General features: G+C 38.2%; 2 protein-coding genes and 1 long non-coding RNA gene across 5 annotated transcripts; 2 read left to right on the forward strand and 1 right to left on the reverse strand.

The window, feature by feature from the left end:
• The first annotated feature begins 3,196 nt into the window (after positions 1–3,196).
• Positions 3,197–19,278, forward strand: LOC122661309 (phosphatidylinositol 3,4,5-trisphosphate 3-phosphatase and protein-tyrosine-phosphatase PTEN2A-like). Of its 2 annotated transcripts, none has more exons than XM_043856667.1 (13): positions 3,197–3,409; positions 5,421–5,832; positions 8,340–8,441; positions 8,534–8,590; positions 9,436–9,501; positions 14,483–14,659; positions 14,785–14,871; positions 14,966–15,030; positions 15,124–15,200; positions 17,530–17,576; positions 17,713–17,843; positions 18,312–18,381; positions 18,587–19,278. In XM_043856667.1, the coding sequence occupies exons 2-13, from the start codon at positions 5,422–5,424 to the stop codon at positions 19,121–19,123; spliced, it is 1,827 nt and encodes a 608-aa protein (XP_043712602.1). In that variant the 5' UTR covers positions 3,197–3,409; position 5,421; the 3' UTR covers positions 19,124–19,278. The 2 variants fall into 2 exon arrangements, with proteins under 2 accessions (XP_043712602.1, XP_043712603.1); XM_043856668.1 differs by having other exon boundaries at positions 3,201–3,330.
• Positions 19,037–19,398, reverse strand: LOC122661311. Its single transcript, XR_006332862.1, has 2 exons — positions 19,244–19,398; positions 19,037–19,194 (listed from the first exon to the last, which is right to left on the reverse strand). It is a non-coding gene; the product is annotated as an uncharacterized LOC122661311 (long non-coding RNA).
• A 3,527-nt stretch (positions 19,399–22,925) lies between these two features.
• On the forward strand, positions 22,926–24,784 carry LOC122660964 (extensin-like). 2 transcript variants are annotated; one of them, XM_043856231.1, is made up of 7 exons: positions 22,926–23,044; positions 23,255–23,363; positions 23,515–23,641; positions 23,748–23,819; positions 23,917–23,962; positions 24,096–24,405; positions 24,503–24,784. In XM_043856231.1, the coding sequence occupies exons 2-7, from the start codon at positions 23,309–23,311 to the stop codon at positions 24,538–24,540; spliced, it is 648 nt and encodes a 215-aa protein (XP_043712166.1). In that variant the 5' UTR covers positions 22,926–23,044; positions 23,255–23,308; the 3' UTR covers positions 24,541–24,784. The 2 variants fall into 2 exon arrangements, with proteins under 2 accessions (XP_043712166.1, XP_043712165.1); XM_043856230.1 differs by having other exon boundaries at positions 23,255–23,359.

Consider the following 24,784-nt stretch of genomic DNA (forward strand, 5'->3'; position numbering starts at 1 on the left):
ACCCATGTGATTCCTGCGAGCACCCTTCCTGTTTCGGTCTCCTATCTTAAAATAAATAGATTTTCTGCTCCGCACATGTTTTTTGTGAGTCCTTTCTGTTTTGACTCCGGTTTGTGTGAACCGCCGATATGAACCGGATCTGCTCGTTCATTTGTCAGCTCCTATCTTTATTTTTTCTGGTTTTTTTTAAGGGAAGAAAAATGCTGCCAAGTCGTGTGGCCCCTGCACCAACACTAAGCCAATGAGGGATGCGCAGGCCGCAGGGGCATGAATCAGGGGGATTTTTTTTAATAGGGTTAGGCGATCATTTCAGGGGGACTGTGTCTAGACGTAAGGGTCACACAACTAAGCAATGATCTTTCCCCCCTCTTGTTTTTTATTATATTTTTAGAGGCTACTAGCCTTACTTGCTCTCTTCTAACCCTCCTGAAGGAATAATTAGTTATATTAAGAGCATCTCGTGTTATAATCCATCACATCAACAATTCACCTTATCTCAACTAAGTGGGGTCGGCTACATGGATCCTTTCAAAACAAAATATAGAAAACCGAGATCCTCAATAAGGGAAATGAAAATAAGATGAATGAAAAATGGAATGAAGAAATGAGATAAGAGAAGTGAGAAATGTCTAATGAAAATAAAAGTACAGAGGATAACCCCAAAAATCAGGAAAATCTTAGCTATATGGTGTTGACAATGTGAATTTTTGCCTTCCAATAGGCTCTACCTAAGGCCATACTTGGCACAAGGCTCAAACTATACATATCATTCTTTACAACTTCTCTTATTAGGCCTGTCCCTAGCTCTTTTAGCTCATTCAATCGAGATCAGATCACTCCTCCTTATTGGTGCATCCCCAGGCTTCTATTGAATATAATTTAGGGGATATTTTTCCTTCATCTACAATTCTTTCATTATATGTATTAGAGGTCTGAAATGCTTTCATTGTTATCGCAGACACGCATTTAAGTGCAATGATAATCATCGGTGAAAGAATTACTCCTTCATCGTGGCTTAAGGAAAACTTGATCTTATAATTTATTTTAGAGAGATGGTTCTTTGGCTTAAGGAAAACTTGTAACGCAAACAAGGTTTTAAAACCTAGAAACAGACACGACATCAAAACTCATAAATTTCGATTGAAATATGTCGAAATCAGTTAGGAAACCCTATACAATGAAACCATGAATAAGAAACAAATATTGTTACAAATTTTTTATTTTTTATTTTTTGGAGTTTTGATTCAAACGTGGTGTAGATCTAGATACAGTAGATGTGTTTGATTGAATTTTTTTTTAATATTTTACTGATTAAAATAAATAAAAAAACACTAAATATATATAAAGGGAAAGAGAATACTACCTGCTCATATGGTCCCTGCGCATGGGGGCCAATGGAAGCATGATCGCAAACATCATGAGGGGATTTTTGCCTTTCCATAGGGGCAAGGCGATTGCGAAACACCTCGTGTATAGGCTCAGGGGGACACACCACTAGGTAGCATTCTTTTCAAAGAGTTTCCAAAATAGTCATGGGAAAACAATATTAATTGGAATCGGAGTCAGAATCGAATCTGGGTTGACCAAGTCTTTAAACCATGCATGTAGGAACTATTTGCCAATTATCAATTAGGTTCTTCCATAAGTTTATGCTTTGCCGTCGCTTACACATCTTTCATGCTTAATTAAAAATATTAAAATAAATGTTAATTAGTTAGTAAATGTGCTACTATTTTCCTCTTGAAGGAGCAGTAAGAACGAGCCTCTCAATAGGGATATTTGTCGAATACAAAAAAAGGGAACATTCTATTTTTACAAAAAAATCTTCTCCAGTGCCAGTGAGTGCAGCGTGCTCGGACAATTCTAGTCGTCTGATGCGTGCTAGAGAGGATCCAAATTTTTTTTTTTCTCGAAGATATAGTTCAGTGGACTTTTCTTTTCTATATGACCTAAATAACTACCATATAGTGACTTCAATGGATCCCAAATTTAATGGACAAATAGAGTAAGGTAACAATTTTTCCTAAGGGTGTCAAAGTTCGGCCTGAACAGGTCAGATCGACCAAAATGATTGGTTTACTATGGATCGAAATGAATCACGTTGGTTTGGTTCAGGTTGGGTTTTTGTGAAACTGAAAGAAGTTGAAAGCAAATCGGATTGATTGAGTGTACTAAATGAAATCAAATCTTACCAAACCAGATAACAAACTGAGAACGGGCTAGACCAAAATCCCCCAAACTCCCAGGATTTTTCCTAGGGCTGCAATAGGGTCGGGTTGGGCCGGGCTTTATAGAACCCTAGCCCAACTCTGAGCCCCCCTTACTTGGGCCCAGGCCCGACCCGACCCGACCCGGACACAGGGCCTGAAAAATCCGACCCTGACCCGCCCTCAGGGTTGGGCTGGGCTGACCCTGATTAGTCTTGATCATGGGGAGGGGGAAGGAAATGCATGGGCTGGAATGGGTCAGGGAGAAAATTATCAATTTTACGTAAAATAACACTATAATAAAAATATATTATATCACTTATTATCTTCATATATAATATATTTTATAACAAAATGTGAGTGAAGTTTAAAGTTTATAATATATATATTTTATAGTATAATCCAAAACAGGATCGGCCCGGGCCGGGCCAGGCTTACATGAGGCCTCAACCCTAACTCGACCCAACCCTGACTTAGGGCCAGAAATTTCCAACGTTGACCCGCCCTCAAGGCCAAATATCTCAGCCCAAACCTTGCTCGGACTTAGGGCAGGTTCGGGCCGACAGGGTCAAACTTGCACCCCTAATTTTTCCATTAATTTCTTTATGTATAGTTGTAACTGTTGTATACATGTAAACCTGAAACGTTCCGGTTCAAACCTGATAATAATCCGATTACAAATCAATAACAAAAAAGCTGTTAAAAACCAGACACAGACCGACCGAAAGCGGTTCAACCTGACTGAAACCAGATCAATGATTTGGATTGCTCATTGATCAAAACGTTGCAATCCGAATCGATACGCAGGCACAAAATTTTTCACTGGAGTCTCTGGATAAGATCTCGAATCACGTTCGTCCAAATAGGATCTATTTCAAGTATATCAGTGTTTTGTTTATTTTAGGACCACAAAAGGTCAAACGACCAGATCCAACAAATTCAGCGGGTTATGGTTCTATTGACAGATGAAGGTCATGTGATGGCGTCTGGAATTGGAAGTGAATAATTCTGCAGGAATACCTCTTGCTTTTGCGGCAATTCTCATTTTTAATCCTGAAAACAAAACAGAACGTCTCTCGGATTTCTCTGAAACCCTGAGAGGTTCGAACGATTTCCTCGGGAGTTCATTTTGTCCTAAACTACCTTAACCTCTGTTTTCTGTGCTCCAAGGGAAGGATTTTATCTTATTTTATCTTATACAGGTAAGAAATGGTTTTTGTAGATCTGAAGGTGGCTTTAGCCACTGTTTGTTTATTTATTTTCCCCCCTGTAGAGATGTTTAAATTTCAATTGGGTAGTTATCTGCGTTTCATTTTGTTTATTGGATTCCAATCCTTATGAGCATCAATGTTAGATCTATACCTTCTCGTCGCTATCCACGATTATTCGTTTGAACTTTCTTAGATAGGTGATTTGATGTTTTTAATTTTTAATTTGGTTTTCGTGTTCAATTCTATGCATTTTCATATATTGAAGTTGGGTAACGATCATTGTGTATGGTATTGTTATTTGTGGAGGGCTGAGTATGGTCCATTAGAAATGTCAGGCTGAACTAGTCTTCCCAATGGAGAATGCTGGGAGAGGGGAGGTTTCGGTGTCATTGGAACTGGGGGATCGGTTGTGTGTTCAAGGATTGAAGTGTTCACTTGCGGAAGCATTAAATCAAATTGCGTAGAAACGGTGTGTAGAGGGCGTTATAACACCTGGGATCACATTGGATGGGTTGACCATGATAGCTATTTTATGGTAAGGTTCCTCCTCACCTTCTAGCTTTAGCGGTTTGGTAGTTGAATCTATCCTCCCATCCCCCTTGGGTTGGATGGCCAACAGAAAATAATTTTGTTAATATGGTAGTTAAAACTCAATTTGTGTGGGACTGTGGGTTGTTATTCATGTCCTAAAAGTATGAGTTCATTTGCAAGCTAGTCCTGGGGAAAATTTTGCAACTTCTGGATGTGCATTGTTGCAGAAAGTATGAGATATACCTGTACTCATATTTCCTCCCTGTTGTTGCCTCATAAAAGTGTCACTATTTCTATCTTTTGTCCATCCCAACAGATTGCAAGGGATTGAGCCCGATACAAGAGAAGCATGAAGCATAAGAAAGGCTTTTGCTGGAAACTTACGAGTCCCTAAATTTATAAGGCTCAGCCAGTCCGCCCCTAAAATATCAAAATGGTAGAACCGGACTGAACTACATCAAGCAAGAATAGATGCTATGCATTTCTGTCTGCATTCTTGCATGTGGCACTTCATTATCAATTGCACTCTCTCTTTTTCAAATGGTTCATTGTCAATGGTATGTCAAGCACAAAACATCATTACAATGCTTTAACTGTAGGGGTTAGGTTGTTCCAAATTCTTAAAATGGTGGCCCTATTATTTGCTTGAGGCACGGTATATGGGAATATTGACCATCGTAAAAGGGGTGTACCCAGTGCACGAGGCTCTTGCCACTGCAAGGACTGTGGAGGGTCATAATGTACTCAGCCTTACCCCTCTTTGCGGAGAGGCTGTTTCCCAACTTGAACCTGCAGCCACTAAGTCGCAATGGAGCAACCTTACCGTTGTGTTGAGGCCCGCCCGCTGGAATTTTGACCGTAGTAATTTCTTAAAATGTGTTCATTGTTATTGAACTGTAGAGATAGAAGAATGATATTTACCAACCTTTCCATGTTGAATCCGAGCCTATGTTTTCCAAATTAAGATTGGTTGTAGTATGAAAGGAAATGAGTCTAAAACTGGTGCTCCAGAGATGCAATGGTCTGACTTCTGGTATGCTGGAAAGAAACAAGCTGTTTAGGAGAAATATTTTAGTGAATTATAACTGTCATTATCATAAATTTTCACCAACAACCTTTGTGACACAATGCATTGGATGCTTCGAAATTAAATTTTAACCATTTTGATTAATGACAGGTGCAAAACTATCCGAAAATATTCTTAGCCCAATGGTAAAAGTTTAAGTTATAACAATTCAAATTGTAAATCATGGAAATAAGGTCACATCCAAGGATCGAGGATTTGATTTGTAATGCTTGACATTTGTATGTGTGGATATCTTTTCTTGTTCTTCTTGTGCTATTCATTTTCTCTTCTTCTTTTTCTCCTAGCTTTTTATTGATTTTGTAATCTATTAATTTTGCACAGTATGTCCTGCATGATTGGGCCTCTATGTGACTGGTGCTAATACCATTTGATTCTTGATGATAGAATGGATACAGCATCTGCTGATTCATCACCTTCACCTCTCGTTAAAGCTCCTGATGCTCAACCTGCTGCTCCTACTGGACAAGATACTGCACGTGATGCCCCTTCCCTTCTATCTGCTTCTGGTGTATCATCATGGGCTAGAAGTCTCAAAATTCCACAACCTTCGACAGCTGGGCAAGAGGACTCAAATGCTGGGAAGTCACCATTTTCACGTTTCACCAGTGGTTTAGGATTACGCTCGTCTCCTAAATCTCCTTCGCCAGATGAGAGTGATGATGGTGCCTCGACAACTGCACAGCCTGGTGTTTTTGGATCAATCACGAAAGGGTTAGTTGACTCATCTAGGAGTGCTGTGAAGGCTGTTCAGGTCAAGGCTCGACACATTGTCTCTCAAAACAAACGAAGATATCAGGTATCTATATGTGTTACTACTACTTCTGTTTTTTGTTTGCATGCTAGGAAGAATGCGGTGATTAAATTTTCCTTTCATTTTCAGTTCCATCATCACTATCTTTGCGTTAATTTTCAGTCCATTTGTTTATAGTGTTGATTATTAATATATGTGAATGGTGAAAGAGCTTACTAGTTTCACATTTTGCTCATCTGTTATTTTCAAAAGCATCTTCTATGTTACAGGAACAAACCACTTTGGTCTGTCTGGTGGATGCTTTGCCTTCAAAGTTTTAGCTACTAAAACAAACTTCTAGTGTAGAGTAAATCACATTATGATTTCATTTTATTAATTTATGCTTTTAAAATTTGCTACATGGTCCACCTACCTCAACGGTATATGGAGCTGAATGTTGGGCAGTGAAGAAACAACATATAGATAGTGTTGCTGAGATGAGGTGGTGAAACTAGAAAGGATAAAATAAGGAATTAACAAATTAGAGCTAATTTAGGGATAGCTCCGATACATGATAGGTTTATTGAAAACCGTTTGAGGTGACATGGACATGTGCAGCGGAACCCTTTGAATGCTCCAATATGGAGGGGTGATTTGATTCAGATTGAAGGGGCTAAAAGAGCCAGGGGTAGGCCTAAAATGACTTTAGGAGAAGTGTTGAGGAAAGACGTGCACAGCTTAGGACTAGTAACAAGTATGGCTTTGTTGAGTTGAATATGTTACTGGTAGAGATGGTGAAGAATAAGGGTTATGTTGTCCTTTACAATTCTTAAACTTGTTTTCTCTGAATTAAGTAGACAATGGCTAGTGGATCACTTTATCCACTTTAATGGACTGGAGATTCTTTGGGGTTGTGAATTGTACTTTTGGTTATCAGCCTCGTAGATTTGACTGCCTGCTGCTAGGTTGTGTTCATATTGACCCAGGGGCAGAGCGGAGCAGCTATGTATGGTTAATTGAAAATTTGTATTGACAATCTTGGGCGGGAAGTAGCTCTGTCTCTCTCTCTCTTTTTTTATTTATAAATTATCTATCTAAATCCTATGTAGACATTAGACAAACTGCACTGCTTCAAGTTGCTGATGAACTTTATTTCTTCTATAAATGTCCCTTAAAAGTTAAATTTCTAAATACCTAAGTAATATTGTGATAAGTTAAAACCTAAAGATGGTTTCAGGAAAAACTAGTACAGCAGTTCACAGGCACATTGGTGGTGTATTTTTCATTCTGCATTCATAATTCATAGTATCTATATATGATGATCTTGTTGATAAAAGGTACTATAGAATCATGTTTTAAGTGACTGTCTTGATTTAATTTCGTGGTTTTGTTGAAAGGGTAAAGCTGTTTGTAACCAGACTTTTTTGCCCACCCCACCCCGCTTGCCAACATTTTAAAATAGGATGTATTTTGTAAATTTCCCCTCTTCCTCTTTCTCCTTCTTTCCCGGCTCCGACTCCCTGCCATTCTGTAAGTGTTTAGGTTTTGTAACTTCAGGAGCTATTTTTCTTTCTGTTTCAGTCTCTGACAACGGTCAAGCTTAGTGCAGTATTTTTGATATAATAGATCTGGTTGTTATCTGGGCATCATTTAAGCTACACACTGTTTGTTCAGTAGATTTGGATCATCAAATTCAGAGAAGTGTGCTTCTTTTTGGATGATAGTGATTTGAGTGTTTCAGATTTTTAACAATTTTGGTTTTGGGGGGGCCTAAGAAGATCATGTAACACAATTGAAATTGGAAATGAGTTCAGTGTGGGAGTTTGGGGCGTTGGGGGAGAAGTGGAACCTCCTTGAAGGATCCGGCAGCCTTGACACTGGGAGGTTCAGATTGAACAGTGGTGGGTCTGGCAATCACCTCTTGATAGAATGGCCGCCTGAGTCTCTCCATCCTGTTGAGTCACTTTCCATTACTGTTGGGTCCTCTTGCGCGTTAGCTTGCCTGAATGCCAGTAGCAATGATGTCATTGAGAGTGTATCAGGCGGCTTCAAACTTAGCCTCTGCAAAGCCTCACAAACTGAAATCTCGTAGATGATCATTGGTGGCAAAATTTGCATGACAAGTCTTCGTTGGTCCTTTCTATCTGAATTCTAAATGGTTTTGCCCCCTTTTTTTCCCCCCATCTGTCTACGCAACCTCTTAAGTGCCTTTTTAGCATTTTACCACTTATCAAGTTGATTGAACTCAAGTTCCGATTGCTGGGTGCTATTCCAATTGATCCGTGCAGTTGCTCTGCTACTTGTTTAGAAATTTGGAGAAGGTAGAGAAGTGGGGTTGTGGTGAGAGGTGTTCAGAGGAAGAGGAGAAGCTATCTTTGAAATATTAAATGTTTCCAATTTTCCATTTCCAGTTGTTGCCTTCAGTAATATCATGTTCTTGCATGATCCATTTTACTAATGTGATGATGCATTTTGCTTCTTCTGGTATTTGATTATAGGTATTCTCTTTTCCATTCTTTCTTGTTATATAATATTCAGCATTACTAACCTTGATTCTTATTTCCCATATCCAGGAAGGAGGATTTGACTTGGATATGACTTACATCACTGAGAATATTATCGCTATGGGTTTTCCTGCTGGTGATATGAGCTCTGGGTTTTTCGGATATTTTGAGGTAAACAATTTAGATAGTTTTCATTTCATGTTTAATAGACTATGTTTTGTTACTTCAACAGTTCAACTGACCATGTGAGAAATGTAATGCAGGGGTTCTACCGAAACCACATGGAAGAAGTGATCAAGTTTTTTGAGAGTCACCACAAGGTGATCATACATTTACTGTTTTTTTTGTGGAAGGTGACATGGCACTATAATGCAAGTTCTAATCCTTAGAGTCTCAGTTTGGCTTTAGTTTTTAGAATCATAGGACTGGCCACAGATCTAGTGCTATGCTCACCAGCCACCCCGTGGGTGGGGGATGGGGGAATTAGTTTGCTTAATTCTTTCTTCTGATTGCAAGGTATACCATCTGTAGCCTGGATAAGGATACTGTTTGGGTAAAAAATCTGATCAGACTATTTATCCAACACCTGAATTGTGTGAAACTACTGTAACAAGAAAGGAAAGAGTTTTCTTAAGAATTCAGGAAATTTTTAGACAAATTTATGTCGATTTAGAGTATTGGATTTGCTGGTCAGGGAATGGCGAAGGTAGGGGTGTGATTTGAAGACAATTGGATTATGTTTAAGGTTTGGTTTAATTAACTCTAGCTGGGTAATAGTGAAATCAGAAAATTTGTAACAGAAATAGAAATTATCTAGGTAATTAGGGTAAGTATTCAGTTGGGCTTTAATGGTGAAACAAGACCAAAGGAGAATGTGAAATAAAGGGTTCAATTAGTTTTGATGGGAATTCTCCAGGTTTTAGATGGGTTTATGGGATTTTCCCCACCTGTGGCTCTTAATTCTCTGATGGTGAGCCAAGCCATCCAAGCTCAAGTTCCTTCAGATGCCATTGATCTATTGGAAAGTGAAATTGTTTCTTAAACTTGTCATTTGTGTGAATTGAATTTCATGCTCTGTTGTGCAATTTCAACTGGGAATCCATTTCTTTCTCCTGTACTATGGGTGATATCTTGTCCTCCTTGCTAACCAACCTTATCTATGCAGGGAAAATACAAAGTATACAATCTGTGTTCAGAGAGGCTGTATGATGCATCATTATTTGAGGGGAAGGTGTGTTGTGTTTCAATATTTTGTTATATTCTTTGATCCCCCCATCCCCCAAAAAAGAAAAAGAACCCAGAAAGGTGAAAGGGAAAAAATTGTTCTTATGGGCTGTTAGACCAACCATGGTTTTAAAATAATATGGTATCGGATCGGGCGTATCGGTATTAGCTGTGCCCAATACCTTCCCGGTCCTTTATGGGATAAATGGTATTGGGGGTAAATCTGTCCAGAAAACGTTTTTTTTCTAATTGAAACTGATGGCAAAACTGTCCGATACGTTACCATTTCCGATACCTTGTCTAAAATCATGAGACCAACGGACATCAGAAAGGACAGAAACGGGAAACCCATTAAGCTTCTTTTTTTTTGGGGGGGGGGGGTTGGGGGGTTGTTTCTGCTTTGTGTTGGTGTTTCTGGAGATTGTCATTAATTTATTCGGTAAAAGAGATTGTCATTGATTCATTGCACTAAGTTCTAAGTCATAATTTCTTGATCTTCTTCCCCTTTTCCCCAATAAGTAATTTATGAAGTTTTGTTTGCTTGTTTCCCCAGGGTGGGGGGCTTAATTTAAGCTAAACACTAATGGTTCCTGTGATCTCTATTTTGCCCCTTCTAGTAAGAATATAAGTTCAGTGCCCTGAAATAGTGCCTTGTCACTCTATTTTCAATGGGAGAGGGTTCTCCGTGCTGCCAGTGTTGGGAGGAATCTGCATGCCACACCAATGGGTGTCCTGAAAAAGGTTTCATCCATATGGGACCCACATTTTCAGAGTAGGTGAGAGAAAATAAAAAAAAAATTAATGTGAGAGTGAAACTGCACACTGGCGGTGTGGCAGTCTTTTTCCCATTTTAAATATACTAATCTGTTATGTACTTCAAGTCTACACTAGAAAACTACCGTCTTTTGAGGACTGGTAAAGTTTTCCTTCCAATCATATTGAGATTTATTTCAAATTTCAGATCCAAGGGATCCTACTTTCAGCCATCTTTTGAGTTTTTTGATTTATAGTTGATTGAAATAAGTGGCTAAATGATATATACTTGAGATAAAGTGTTCACTCAGCGCTGATGGGCTTATTACTTGGGTGAAGAACTGTACACTTGAGGACTTCAGAGCCTACAAAATCCTCAAGAAGAAAATTCAGCGTTCAGATATAGAGTTATTGTATGGTGTGGACTTCAATAGCATGTTTGATGTTGAGGATTTGACCAAGGTTCCAAATTCTGTTGAAATCTGTGAAATGGACTCAGAATTTGGTCCATCTCGCATTTCAACTCGAAATGGCGATTTTCGGTAGCCAAATGATGGAAATTTCCCTGAAATTTTTTGTAGTGCCTATTTAAGCATGTTTACACATGTCTGAATCATTAGATTGAAAAAAAAACCACAATGGTAGTTTGGCTTCGGACCCTAGGTTGCTAGTGTATATGCCTATAAGATGCAACATTCAATAAAAAAAATATGGAATAGAATGAAGAACCATAAAACTGGAAAATATTACACAATTCAACCATTGCAAGCAAAAATTCGACCATTTCACCGAAATTCTGACCGAAACCTTGTAAACTTGTCAAGTTGCTGGTGGTTTCGTTTCGATTAAACTCGAAACCTGTAAGTCGGATGGCTTCCGATACAGCAGCGGTTGCCAACCAAGGACTCCTTGCGTAAACGGTAGGAGGAAGGGTGTCTCGAACTCTGATATGAGGTTTCTTGGGCAGGAGTGAGAGCAGAATGGCGTGCCATACCAGAAAGCGACGACTCCATACCTCCTTAATAGGGAAGATGGACAGGAAAGATTATGTAAACCATCAAAATTTCGAGTACTATGGTTGCCTTAGTGATGATGTGATGCTGACTGAGCTATTTCAACTTTCTTGTGTTCCAAAGACTGATGATGAGAGGGGATTTTCTTGACGATTGATACTTTTCTATGTGTGGAGGATGTATCTGCAAGTTCTTGGTGATATGACAAGCTTGATCTGTCAGGGACTCAGGATAGTATGTGTATCGCTATAAATGGTTTTTAGAAGCTCAACCCAGATCTTCATGAGCAATATAATGCTATCTCACATTAGCAAGTCACGAATTCTTTCAAGCCAGAGAGATAATGGGGATCTAAGAGGCAAAGAAGGTAGAAATGCCAAGGAAAAAGATTTGAAGCTTTTTGGTCCCGAGGGCTACACGTGGATTTTATTGGGTCTGTGTGAGGTTGGGGTAATGGGATACACAAACTGTTAGTTGTAGAAGGTGGTTGAGGTGAAGCTTCAAAAGCATTAGTTGTAAGAGAGTTATTCGAAGGGAATTTTGTGTACATGCGATGGTATTTGCTTGCAAATAATTAGACATGGATCAGTTTTGTAATTAAATTTGGGATTATTACACCTTTATTTGCCGGATGGCCAGCATGGATGGATTCATATTGGTGTTTAACTAGTAGTTTGGAGTCGCATGGTGAATATGGTTGAGTGGAAGTCTAGGTGAGAATTGGTGTTATAAGTGTGTATGTTTACACGTCCTGGTTGAATGAAAATTTTTGACCTAGTTGATCTACTGCATGGATTCATAGCATGTAGGTGATTCCTGTAAAACCCAACACGATGCAGAGAAGAATGGAAATCGCAAACACAATCACACAATGCGCGCAAAGATATACGTGGTTCGTTAAGGTTGCCTACGTCCACGGTGAGATGAGATCTGTTTCACTATCAATGGAGAATAGGGTTACAGTCGCTCGTTCATCAGAAGTCAAGACACCAAAACCTCAACAATTCCAAGCTTTTCTTTTTTTTCTTGAACCCTAAACTCAGCCTTATCCCAACTAAATGGGGTCGGCTACATGGATCCTTGCAAAACAAAGTAGGGAAAACTGAATGAAAGTAAGAGGCACGAAGAAATGACGACATAAGAGATGAGAAGTGCGAAATGAGAAATGAAAGTAAGAGGAAAGAGGCACAACCTTGGAAGTCAAGAAAATTTCAGCTACAAGGGATTAGCAACATGGATCGTTTCCCTCCAATAGGCTCTATCCGAGGTCATTCTTGGTACAAGACCCATACTACGCATGTTATTCCTCAACCTCTCTTATGGTCATTTTAGCTTGCCACTAGCTCCTAAAGCTCCTTCAGTCGGGATCAGATCACTCCTTCATACTAGAGCATCCTCAGGCCTCCGTTGAATTGGAACATGGCCATTACACCTCAAGCGACATTCTCGGAGCTTGTCATTGATCGGGGCAACTCCCAAATCAGCTCTAATACGTTCATTCCTTACTTTATCCTTCCTAGTTTGCCGCACGCCCATCTTAACATCCTCATCTCAGCTACATTTATCTTCTCTATATGATACTTCTTAACTGCCCAACATTCTGCCCCATACATCATAGCCGGTCGGACAGGAGTCTTATAGAACTTTCCTTTAAGCCCCATACATCATAGCCGGTCGGACAACAATCTTTATAGAACTTTCCTTTAAGCTTTAAAGGAATATGTCGGTCACACAGTACTCCAGTCGCACCTTTCCACTTCATCCATCCCACTTTAATTCTCTGTGAAACATCATCACCTATGTCACCTTTTTTATTTATGGTTGACCCCAAATATCTAAAATAGTCACTTTATAGTATCTTTCGCTCCTCAATTTTCACCATGTCGTTTATCTAGCATAGTGTGACTAAAGTTGCACATCATATACTCCTGCTTTGATCTACTAGTCTTAAAGCCTCTTGTTTCCAAGGTAGATCTCCACATCTCTAACTTAGCATTAATCCTTGCTTTTGTCTCGTCCACCAAAACAATATCATCGGCGAAGAGCGTACACCACGGGACCTCGTCTTGAATGCTCTTGGTTAATTCATCCATGATAACCTCAAATAAATAAGGGCTTAGGGCTGATCCTAGATGTAACCCAATCGTAATTGGGAATTCCTTGCCCTGGCCTCTCACAAATCTCACACTAGTCACTGTGCCCTCATACATATCTTTAATTTCATCTATATATTTACTTGACACCCTTCTTCACAAGAACATGCCAGATTAAGTCTCTAGGGACTCTGTCATAGGCTTTTCCAGGTCAATAAAGACCAAATGGAGATCCTTCTTATTAACTCTAAATCTTTCCATGAGCCTCCTCAGTAGGTAAATAGCTTTTGTCTTGGATCTACCTGGCATAAAACCAAATTGGTTCTTCGAGATATAAGTCTCTCTTCTCAGACGGGCTTCAATAACCTTCACCCATAGTTTCATCGTATGACTCATTAGTTTTATGCTTTTTCTTGAACCAAGTATCCTATAATTGGCTTAAGTACATATTCTTCTCATATTTCGTGGAAATTTGACACGTTTAACTCTAGTTTCTTACATAATGACCCTCCCCAGACCCCGCAGTGGCAGGAGCCTTGTGCATTGGGTACGCCCTTTTTTTAAAACTCTAGTTTCTTACGTCTTTAACAGTAAAACTATACTCTCTCTCTCTCTCTCTCTCTCTCTCTATATATATATATATATATATATATATATATATCTAACAAACAAACCCAAAAGAAAAACCTGTCTTTCTAAGTCAAGTACTCGGTAAAATCCACGGATACAATCCTAATTACCTAAATATCAAATCTACCTTTTAAAAGATACTAGTTGAAGAGTATAAGGGCACTGGACACATACTCTACATCATATGTGGTTTTGGACTTTGTCTTGACTTGTATCAGCTGACTTTATGGGAAGAAATGATTAATACCTCAAATTTGTTTTTTTTCCCCCTTAGATTTCTGATAGTGCTAGTTCTTTTATGTCTTGAAATCTGACTGAGAGCTATATACATATATATATTAGATCCCAAAAATATAGCAAATAATATCTTGTATTGCTGTTCTCATCTAAGAAATGTTTGACTTTTGGACCTGGGAGATTGCTCTCTTGGTTGATCATTACAATCAAAATGTTACTTTTAAAGTTTTTTCTGTATTTGACATGTTCTATACATTTCCAGGTTGCATGTTTTCCATTTAATGATCACAACTGCCCCCCAATTCAACTCATAATATCATTTTGTCAAAGTGCATACTCATGGTTGAAAGAAGACATTGAGAATGTAGTTGTTGTGCACTGCAAGGCTGGTATGGCGAGAACTGGATTAATGATTTCTAGCCTTCTTCTATACCTGAAGGTGAGTTGTGACTGGTTGCCCCTATAAGATGTGTGGCTTAATGGATTTAGAAGATTTTGTCACTTAAGTTTGTGCTCTTGTTGTTTTCATGACCATATTAGTATATTATTTCCATCTCCCTGCAGTTCTTCCCTACAGCTGAGGAGTCAATTGACTACTACAACCAGAAAAGATGTTTTGATGGGAAGGGGCTAGTTCTTCCAAGTCAGATTGTCAGTCTATATTTGCTATGCAGAAATGATTATTTCATGGATGTATATCCTTTGTGCCTATCTAATAAATATTTTAAATTTCTGTTTTTCATAGAGGTATGTCAAATATTTTGAGCGTATTTTAACATACTTCAACGGAGAAAATCAGCCTGGACGTAGGTATGAAAGCTGTAAATTACCTCTCGAACCTTTTTTTTTTGGGGGGGGGGGGTTGCTTTTTCACATGATTATTGACATTACATTTTGTTGCAGGTGCATGCTCAGGGGATTTCGACTTCACAGGTGTCCTTATTGGATTAGGCCCTCAATAACCATCTCTGATCATAATGGTTTGCTCTTGACTTGTTGACTGGCCTTTTTTTCTTCTCGAGGACTTAATACTATTAACTGTTGCCATGGAAGTTCTTTTTCTTCTCTTTTTTTACTGTAAGACCCATAATGAAGGATCCAACTTTAACTGCTGTGAGTTTTATGCTGTGACCCTGAAGCATGTTTTTATTGTGAGGAAAAAGAAGGAAAATATCCTTTATCTGTAGAAATACTGTTACTGGTGCAACTAGGGCTGTAAATGGACCGAATGTGGGCCAGATATAAACCATGTCCATTTCCGCTTCGTTTATTTTACCAGATATGCAATATCCAGTAAAATATCCAACAGATATGAAAAGCCATATCCGTATTTTTATCTGTTTAAATATCCAGATACGGATCTAGTAATTGGAAATTAAAATGGCCTACGTTTTAACCTTCTTTTTGGCCCCCTATTTTTACACCTCTTTTTACTTATTTATCCTTCACCATAATCTTTCTCCACAAATACCCCTTATGTTATGTTATGTTAAATGCCACTTTTAAAACCTTATATAGTACATATTAGACCATGTATGTATCACATATATTTATCATACATGTATATTAAATGGAAATTTTAAACTGATTGGATCTTAATCGAATTGAATATGGCTTTACTAATATGCAACCCATCATTAATCAGTAAAGGTGTCAATCTTGGACTGGGACTAAAAACCAAAAACTGGAACTGACTGAATAAACCCAAAACCAATTGACCATTAATAATTGGGTTGGTTTCAATCCTGGCTTTTTAAAAAGTGCAGATAATCTGCTGGTCCAGTCTTGGACCGGTTAGGCAGTTACTATATAACCGATAAGAAACCGAATCCGAATAAACTTAGTAAAATCCGATTAAAATTTTATTTTTGAACTTGTAGAAGTGGTTAAGTTACTTTAGTGGTTTCGTATTTCTTGTTTCCAGAAGACTTAACATATTGATACATTAGTGATACACAGGTTTTCAATTTTTATTTTTGAATTTGCAAAACCAATTAGATGTTATTACTGTTTTTGAACCAGACCAAAACTGATTAGAACCCCTTAACCGGAACCGAATAAAGAACAGGACAGGCCAACCAATTATTTAATGGTTCTGGTCCTAAAACTTGGGACTGAGTAGTTAATCGGTTGGTTCTGGTCTTGACCTCTAGAGGCCGGAACTGATTTAGAACAGAACCGATTAACCGTAACCGGACTGATTTACACCTCTATAAAATATTAATCGGATATGCCATATATGGATTGGATCTGTAATATTTGTAGAGAAGAAGAAGAAAGAAGAAGAAGAAGAAGAGAGGAGGAGGAAGAAGAGCTGCTGCACAATTAGGAGCTACAGCCGTAAAGAGACTGCTCCCCCAAAACAGTATATTAAAATAGGTTTAGAAAAAATAGTCAGCAGAGACAAAAATACCCCTACAAGGGAGAAATCGTGAATTAGAGCTGACGCTAGCTAATTCACGATTTCTCCCCCTTTCCCCTTTCGTAAAACAACTCCTAACAGGATCCTTATCGGATGGGATATCCGCTTATCTGTATCCTGGATAAATGGTCCAATCCGAATACAGATCTGGAGAATGTCCTGTTAATTTACATCCCTAGGTGCGATGCCTGGCCAGATATCTATCTGGGAAAAATTTCAACCCAGCCCAGCCCGGCCCAAAAAAGTTAAGCACAAAATGTGTATATTGGAGGAATGGAAGGCTGTACTTGAATACTGGCAAAGGTGATGGTAGCACAAATTTGACCATCATACTTTGGGCTTGGCATAGGCCTGTCTGAACTTGGGCCAGGATTTCTGTACACTTGCCTGTCCCATAGGCTGAAACTTCCAGCTCAAGCCTGGAATATATTGGTATGCCCTCGGGCAGGTTTGGGTTTTATAGGCCCAAGTTGTAATCCTAATTACTGGTTTTACATCAGCATTCATTCTTCCAGTTTGTATTTCTTTTCTTTCCCTCTTTCATCAGCAAGGACAGACAAAATGGATGTTGATAGCTATCTTATATTCTTATTATGCTTTTTGAGTTTCACGGGTTAGTCATGCTTAATATTTTCTTCCTAAAAGCTGATCTTAAATTTATATGATTGATTTTGTTTTGTTTCCCCTCCCCCTTCCCCCTCCTTTTGCTCACCACCATTTTGTTTGATAAACTAGGATCTGAGAAACCCTTAACCAAACCTGCAGAAGTTGGGGAATTCTTTCGATATATCTCTTTGGTTATGTGCTAACTTAATGAGATCATCCTATAATAGGATTGGAATGTGCATATAAATTTGGCAATGAACTGTGATGTTCTCATTGCACAGGAATTCTCTTCTCTACAAAGAAGCATCCAAGAACAAAGGATTTGATGGTAAACTTCTGACCTATTTATGTATTAAAAATAAAAGAAACCTAACATCTTAATATTTTCTTTTTCTTCTTCAGTTCATAAGTTTCGTTTCAATTCCAGGCTTCCAGCATGTATTCTTTACACTTTCTTTTTGCAGCCAGAAGATTTCTGGTTTAGTGCACCAAAGAAAGGGATAATGGTCTTTGCTTTGCCAGGGGAGCCTGGTCTTACTGAAGTAGCTGGAGACTTCAAAATCCATTTTCATGACCGCCAAGGAGATTTCTACTGGTCTGTATGCTGTCCATTTTGTATTGGTTTTGTTTAAACTTCAGTAATTATCAGCAATTGTTAGTTTTCATCCAGATTTGTCAGGAGTTCTCCTGATTCATGGGAAGCAGAATTCATCTATTCATTTACTTTCATATCTGCTTTAGATTTGACATGGATTTAGTTGAAAGAGATATTTAGTTAGTGGTATACTGTGGTCGCAGCCAATGAAAAAGAAAAAATAATCTATTATGAAATAATTTATCATTTGTATCTTTGTTTAGGTCTGCTCATAAATTCCTAGAAAGAGGATGCCTGTTTTTCAATGAATTACAAACATTGGTATCCTATTTTAGGGCTTCTCTTACTAGGATCTGGATTTCAAGGAGACTTCCATGTGCTTGGTTCTCAGTGAATTACAAACATAATCTTGTGTGCTTTTCCTGAATGGAAACTAACATGCATGCCTGGTCCCTCTCTGCTTTTCAGTTGGTTGAATACGACAATGACAGAAAACAGAAAAATCTTGAACACCTCCGATCTTGATGGATTTGACAAGGTAACTAACATTCTTTTCTTGTGAGTTGACAACTTGTCAAAAGGACTGTGTTTGAAGGCTTGCAGATTCACAGTAGACTGGCCAAGTAGAAAAATTGTTGTTTTGGGACGTACCCTTCTGCTTATCTATATTTGAGCTACCTTTTCTGTGGTCCAGCTGTTAATGCTTGTGTTGTTTTAATAATTATGTGATATGCGCTGTGTAGAGGAAACTTCCTTCCCCAGGATTCCAGGTTGAGGTTGTGATGATAGACTATGATGGCACGATCCCAACAAAGCCCAAACCTGAAACTGCCAACAAGCCTCCCGTTGGAAGCTCAGGAACCGTTCCTGCTGCAGCAGATGGGGGTGCTGCGGCTTCTGATCCAAGTAAAGGTTCTGGAAGCCGAGATAAGGATGATGTTTTCTCAGACAGTGAGGCAGAAGACAGTGGGTCTTCCAAACACAGGCTAAATCAAGCAGTGTCTGGGGTGGGAAGACCTGCTACTACCAGTGGTGGGGGTCCTGAAACTGGGACTACCGCAGAACAAATTGCAGCTGTGACACATGGAACTGAACAAGTTTCATTGAGAGGTGAGGGAACCCCCCAATTCACATCTGCTAGCAAATTGAATACTGATGGTGGTGGTGGAGTTGCATCAGGTCTTGATGTGTCAAAAATCGACTCAAGTGACTTTAAGGCCATTGCTGCAGATGCTTCTGTTTTTACTTTTGGAGATGAAGAAGACTATGAAAGTGAGTGAACCAGGGCCAGAATCAGTGGTTTGAGTATGAGTTTGATTTGTACATAAATGTTCTGTGCATGTACTCTCCTCTCCTGGATGTTGATGTTAAATTTAATTTCTTGATTGCAATTTCTACACGAATTTTCAGCTTGATTGAGCAGTAATGGAATATGCTACTTGGAAAACCAAGAGCTGTTTCTGGTTATCAAGGAATTCATAATTGATTGTTTTTATTTCTGTTATTTGTCACTTATCTCCACTTTTTCATTTAGAGTAGGAAGTTTCATCGACACAAAAGCTGCTACTACTGGTTTCCATAAACTATTAAAAAGTTGTACCAGAAGAAAATAAAAGGATTCATTATTCCAAGATCTTCATTTGCAACAATCATTGTAGGAAAGCCATTATCAAAAAAAATTGTAGGAAAGCCAAAAATAAAAAATAAAAAATTGTTAGGGTGTGCTTACTGTTACTTGGATTGTTATGCTTTTCTTTCTTTCTTCAATCACCTCCAGTTGAGGAAGTATACATTTCTATTCAAAGCATCCCGATTGAAATTCATAATTTCATTTGTTTTGATTCAGAATATTTGAACTGCAAGTGGAAACAATCTCAACTGTTGATTGTCTATCCTTTATGTAGGTTATGAGGGCTTGGTAGCTTTTTTTTTTTTTTTTTTTTCTGAGTTGGAAAAAATTCATAGGCAATTCCCTCCCTACTCCAATATGATCCAGACCTTCAAAGGATTTCAAGGACTTAAGGGAAGTATGTCCTTGACAATGTCTGATCACTGATGGTTTAGTGATTGATCTGAGACGCAAATGAGAATGCTTCTACTCCCCCGTCCACAACTCCTTTAGATTGTTATACATTATGTAGCCAATAAAGTTTTTCTTCGTCCTTGGAGAAGGAAGAATTTCTTCATCATTGGTGATTTGACATTATGATTGGATTCTTCTGTCATCATAATCAGGCATTCCCTAGCCTAATCCGACGAACCAATGGCAGTGGTGAAAGGATTCCTCCTTCACGAACGGCGAAGGAAAACTTCTGTACTCCGTGTTAGACTTTGGAACTGATCATTGGATCAGACTGGTGGACCATGGGCCAACCACTCAATCAATTGAAAATGCCCACTTAAAGATTTAAGTATCCATGGTTTTGGACCAACATATCTCGGGTCTGACCATCAGGTGGTCAGACAATTGGATCGGAAAGCACACGCCGGCGTGGCGTGCTTCCTTGCTGGTGTGCCCCTTTGGCTAGAACTCTTTTTTGAATCCATCATTTGCTTGAGAAACCTCCACAAGTGCATTTCAGTGGTTCAATAATTTTGAGAGATTTTTTTTGAATTCCCTAAACTTAATCTATATTTACTTAAACTCTCTCAAATAAACTTTTTTTCTGATTTACCAGGTAAAACAAACTTTCACCTATCTTTTTCCCTTGGTTTTTTAAAATCCCCAGATTACCTCTTAATAGCGCACATTTTTTCGCTATTATAGCGTTTTACTTTTAATCTACATCCTAATTACGTGTGAAGATGATTTTTAATTATGTATTACATAATACTTAATTTTTATATTTCATGCTAGCGTCCACATGACCATTTTTAATCTAACAAGGTATGGTATTTGATGTAGGTGTAGCAAACTGATCAATTTTATAGCATATTTAATATCTATGTACTAATTTAGTCAAAGTGCATACTAGAATAATTTGATACTTTAATTAATCCACTAATTTGATGAGAAATTTAGAGAATGTGTTCAATATGAGAGAGGGTGTGCATGTGAACGTTAAAATTAAATAAGAACCCTAAAGAAATTGAGAGTAACTTGGGCATTTTGAAAGGACAGATAAAAATCTTTTTTTTTTTTTTTTTTTTTTGGGATAACTAATAAAAATCTATTACACTAACAAATGATTGGAACAACAGTAAATAAAAATCATAAAATGATGAATAAATTTTATTACTTTTAAAATAAAAATTCTACAAAATAAGATAAAAGAAAACAAAGACAAAATAATTTAAGACAAGTAAACATAATAAGCATATTTATAAAATATAAACATGGGAAAAGGTTCTCTGAACCATTGCTGCAATAGGATACACTAGTATTTCTATGTCTATCTCTCTCGCCCAAACATAAAATGAATTTTCTGCTCTCCCATGTATGATATTGATTTATTGCATTTCATTGATGCGTTTGCTCAAAGAACTCTTTCCCTTTCTTTAAATAATATTTAAAATATTTCCCTTAAAGATTTCAATTAATTAGTTAAAAAACATAGCTAGAAACCAGGTTTTCTCACACGACTCATTTTTTAGAAAAACCTGGTGATTTGGCCTTGTCAAACCCGGTTAAGACGAATCATGTTTTTTCTTATTTTTTAATACAATAAATATGTATAAATTAGAAAAAATACAAAAAATATGGGTAAACCATAAAAAAAAAATCAATAAATCACTACTCAATGCATTTTGAATTTTTTTTTTTGGGTAGGAATCAATGCATTTTGAGTTTATACCATTGAACATGAGAAGAGAGTCTAAGGGTTGTGATTTGTTATTTAACTCAAGTAAACCATCTTTATGGTTTTAAATATAGAGTCAAAGACGATTTATGACTCAATCTTGTCATTATTTTACCTAAGGATGTCAAAACAAAACCGAAACCGTTTACCGAAACTGAATTGAACCGTTTAAATCGAAACCGACAGACCGTTTAAATAAATGGTCTGGTTATGGTTTCAGAAATGCCACCGTTTAGTTAAACGGTTCGGTCCGATTTTAATCGATTAATCCAACGGTTTCAGGCCGTTTAATCAAATTACAATCGATTATAACCGTTTAAATCAAACATCAAAAGATTCAAAACCTAACAATAGCAACTACTAAGTACTAACCACTAAGTCACGTTTCTTCAATAAATGATTTATTTAAAAAAGAAAAAAAAAAAACTAATAACTTCATAATTAATAACTAATTACTAATAACTATTTAGTATTATTAAATAAAACGTAAACCATTTTCTACCCAAAAAAGAAAAAAAAAAAAAAGGGTAAACAGTGATTGAAGATACAACATTTTCATGGGATCCATCGTTCATTGAAGGTATTTACTAATTAAAAGAGATGCACTACACACTATAGCCCATTTTCTATAAAGATGCAGGAGGTTTGGTTTGAAAACTATTAAACTATTTAGTAAATCAAGGATGTTATTCATAATCGGCTAACCCAAACCGTGTAGAACCATATAATCGAAAAATCGTGTAAAACCGTGTATAACCATTTAACCGAAACCGTTTAAAAACCATATAACCGAAGCCGTTTACTAAATGATTATGGTTTTGGATATGCAACCGTTTAGCTAAACGGTCTGGATACGGTTTCGACCCTCAAGTAGTCAAAATCGAACCGAACCAAATCGTTTAACTGTAATCGAACCGATTAACACCCTTAATTTTACCTTGGTATAATTTGGGCGACTCTTGACCAGATTTTCTAAAATGTTGACTTGATTCGGACGACTTCCCTTCCCCTCCCCCTTCTCAAAACTGAATTGAAAGTGGTCTTCAATTACCTTAATAAAGAATGCACAATGCACCAAACACGCTGTCCCTGAGCCCGGACACAAAGACATCCGGAATGACCACTTCACCACTTGCAAACCCGAAAATGATCACGGAAATGATCATTTTACATACCCCTGTGTCAGGGGGCGCAGGGACTGCGTGTTTGGCGCGACCGGGTGGTCTTCTTTGTCCCTCGGTAATAAATTCCCCTGCAATTCTTTTTCTTTTTTCGGTCCCCTCGAATTCCAAAACCGTTTATTCTCTTCATCAATGAACCAATATCCAACTCAAATTCCATTCGCTATGGACTCATCCATGTCGATTCATGGGATTCAAGGGCAGTTGCTCGAGGTCACAGGTACGCCTACCCAATCTCACCTTTTTGCTCCCATCTCAATCCCATATTCCATGATCCATTCAGGATTACTTCACCAATTACCAAACAATTTCAATATCTTTCTTTCTAACTTCCAATTTCAACTTCCCATCTTATTGGAGTTTTTCTTCCCCATCTTCTTTTTTGGTGCATTTGTTCTGAATCTCCGATTTTGATGGCTGTGTGTTGTAGTTATGGGGTGCAACAAGTTGAAGGACACGGAATGGATCTCGAGGCAGGACCCTTATGTCTGCCTTGAATATGGAAGCACCAAGTTCCGGACCAGGACCTGTACAGGTAGGTATACGTCCAACCCATTCTGCCTCTTCCTCTCAGAAGTCAGATTCTTCTCTCAATTTTTGGTTTTTGTTGTTCACATCTCGATGATTTCCGAAATTGGGTTGATTAGATATGAATTCTATACCTTGTCGCCCTATTTGATTCTTGTTCAGATGGAGGTAAGAACCCTACCTTTCAAGAGAAATTCGTGTTCACGCTCATCGAAGGTCTCCGGGAGTTGATTGTGAATGTCTGGAATAACAACACCCTCACTTTGGACGACTTCATTGGCAGCGGAAAGTAAATCAACCATCACAGACACACCCTTAAAATCATATTTTTCTAACACTTAAATGGGAACCCTCTTTGACTAACTTTTCTGGTTTTCTGGTGCAATTGTTTCTAGGGTTCAACTTCAGAAGGTTCTCTCCCAAGGTTTTGATGATACTGCTTGGCCCATACAGACTAGAACTGGCAGGTATTAGAAGAGAAAGAAAGAAACACGTTTCCCAACATGTATATTAATGGTATTCTTCTCAATCTGATATGCATAACCTGCTTATCTTAACTTGTAGACACGCTGGAGAAGTTCAACTCATAATTTACTACGCTAATGCTAATGTAAGTTGATATATCAAGGGTTTGTGGCTCTGAATGTACCTAAGAGATTAAAGTAGGCAATGTAGGGTTAGTTGGAGACTATAATGCTTGTTGCCTTTTTCAACTTTTTTAATTCTTAGTCTTGCATTTGCAGAGACCAGCAACAACCTTTGTACCATCAGCGCCGCCCTACGGAACACCGCCACCGGCGACCCAATACCCTGTATATTCCACCCCTCCACCAACAGCCTACCATGCCCCATCTCCCTATCCTTCATACCCACCTAACCCAGCACTGTCAGCATATGTGTCACCGCCTGAACTGGCTGCTGCCTATCCTCATCCTCCTCCACAACTCACAAGCTATCTTCATCAGCCATACAGCCCATACCCACCTCAGCCCTATCCACCACAGAGCTATCCACCTCCACTACAAGCCTCTCCCTATTATCCCCCACTGCCAGGTAGCTTTCTTTGATCTTCTGTGTCCTGTTCATCTTGATTGCTATTAGTCTTTTACATCTGTCAAGTTTCTGATTATCCTTGCTTCCCTCCCTGCAGGTCCATATCCTGGAACCTATCCCCCACCACCTTACTGAGTAGCTCTGTACCTTATGTTCATAGAGAATGGGAATTCCTCACTTAAGTTCCAGTGTAAAGTTTCATCGCGGACTGACTCAAATCATCACAAGTGTGTCAACAACATCAATCAAGATTTCATGTTTTACATAACAATTACCTCCAATTGCTGTATCAACTGTCCATATTCCTTATGTTTCAATCTTTATGATGCATGTACAATATTCAATTGATTGGATACAAATTTCTTTCTGCTTTCTGATC

Source organism: Telopea speciosissima, chromosome 5 (genome assembly GCF_018873765.1).
Source record: "Telopea speciosissima isolate NSW1024214 ecotype Mountain lineage chromosome 5, Tspe_v1, whole genome shotgun sequence".
Lineage (NCBI taxonomy): Eukaryota > Viridiplantae > Streptophyta > Magnoliopsida > Proteales > Proteaceae > Telopea > Telopea speciosissima.

What these genes read in the sequence shown, in the direction of transcription:
- LOC122660964 (XM_043856230.1), top strand. Translation starts at nt 22,957, where the DNA reads ATGAACCAATATCCAACTCAAATTCCATTCGCTATGGACTCATCCATG. An exon ending in CCGGACCAGGACCTGTACAG is followed by an intron (nt 23,360 to 23,514) that starts GTAGGTATACGT and finishes ATTCTTGTTCAG; the next exon opens with ATGGAGGTAAGAACCCTACC. An exon ending in ATACAGACTAGAACTGGCAG is followed by an intron (nt 23,820 to 23,916) that starts GTATTAGAAGAG and finishes CTTAACTTGTAG; the next exon opens with ACACGCTGGAGAAGTTCAAC.
- LOC122661309 (XM_043856667.1), top strand. Translation starts at nt 5,422, where the DNA reads ATGGATACAGCATCTGCTGATTCATCACCTTCACCTCTCGTTAAAGCT. An exon ending in AAAACAAACGAAGATATCAG is followed by an intron (nt 5,833 to 8,339) that starts GTATCTATATGT and finishes TCCCATATCCAG; the next exon opens with GAAGGAGGATTTGACTTGGA. An exon ending in AACCATCTCTGATCATAATG is followed by an intron (nt 15,201 to 17,529) that starts GTTTGCTCTTGA and finishes CTCATTGCACAG; the next exon opens with GAATTCTCTTCTCTACAAAG.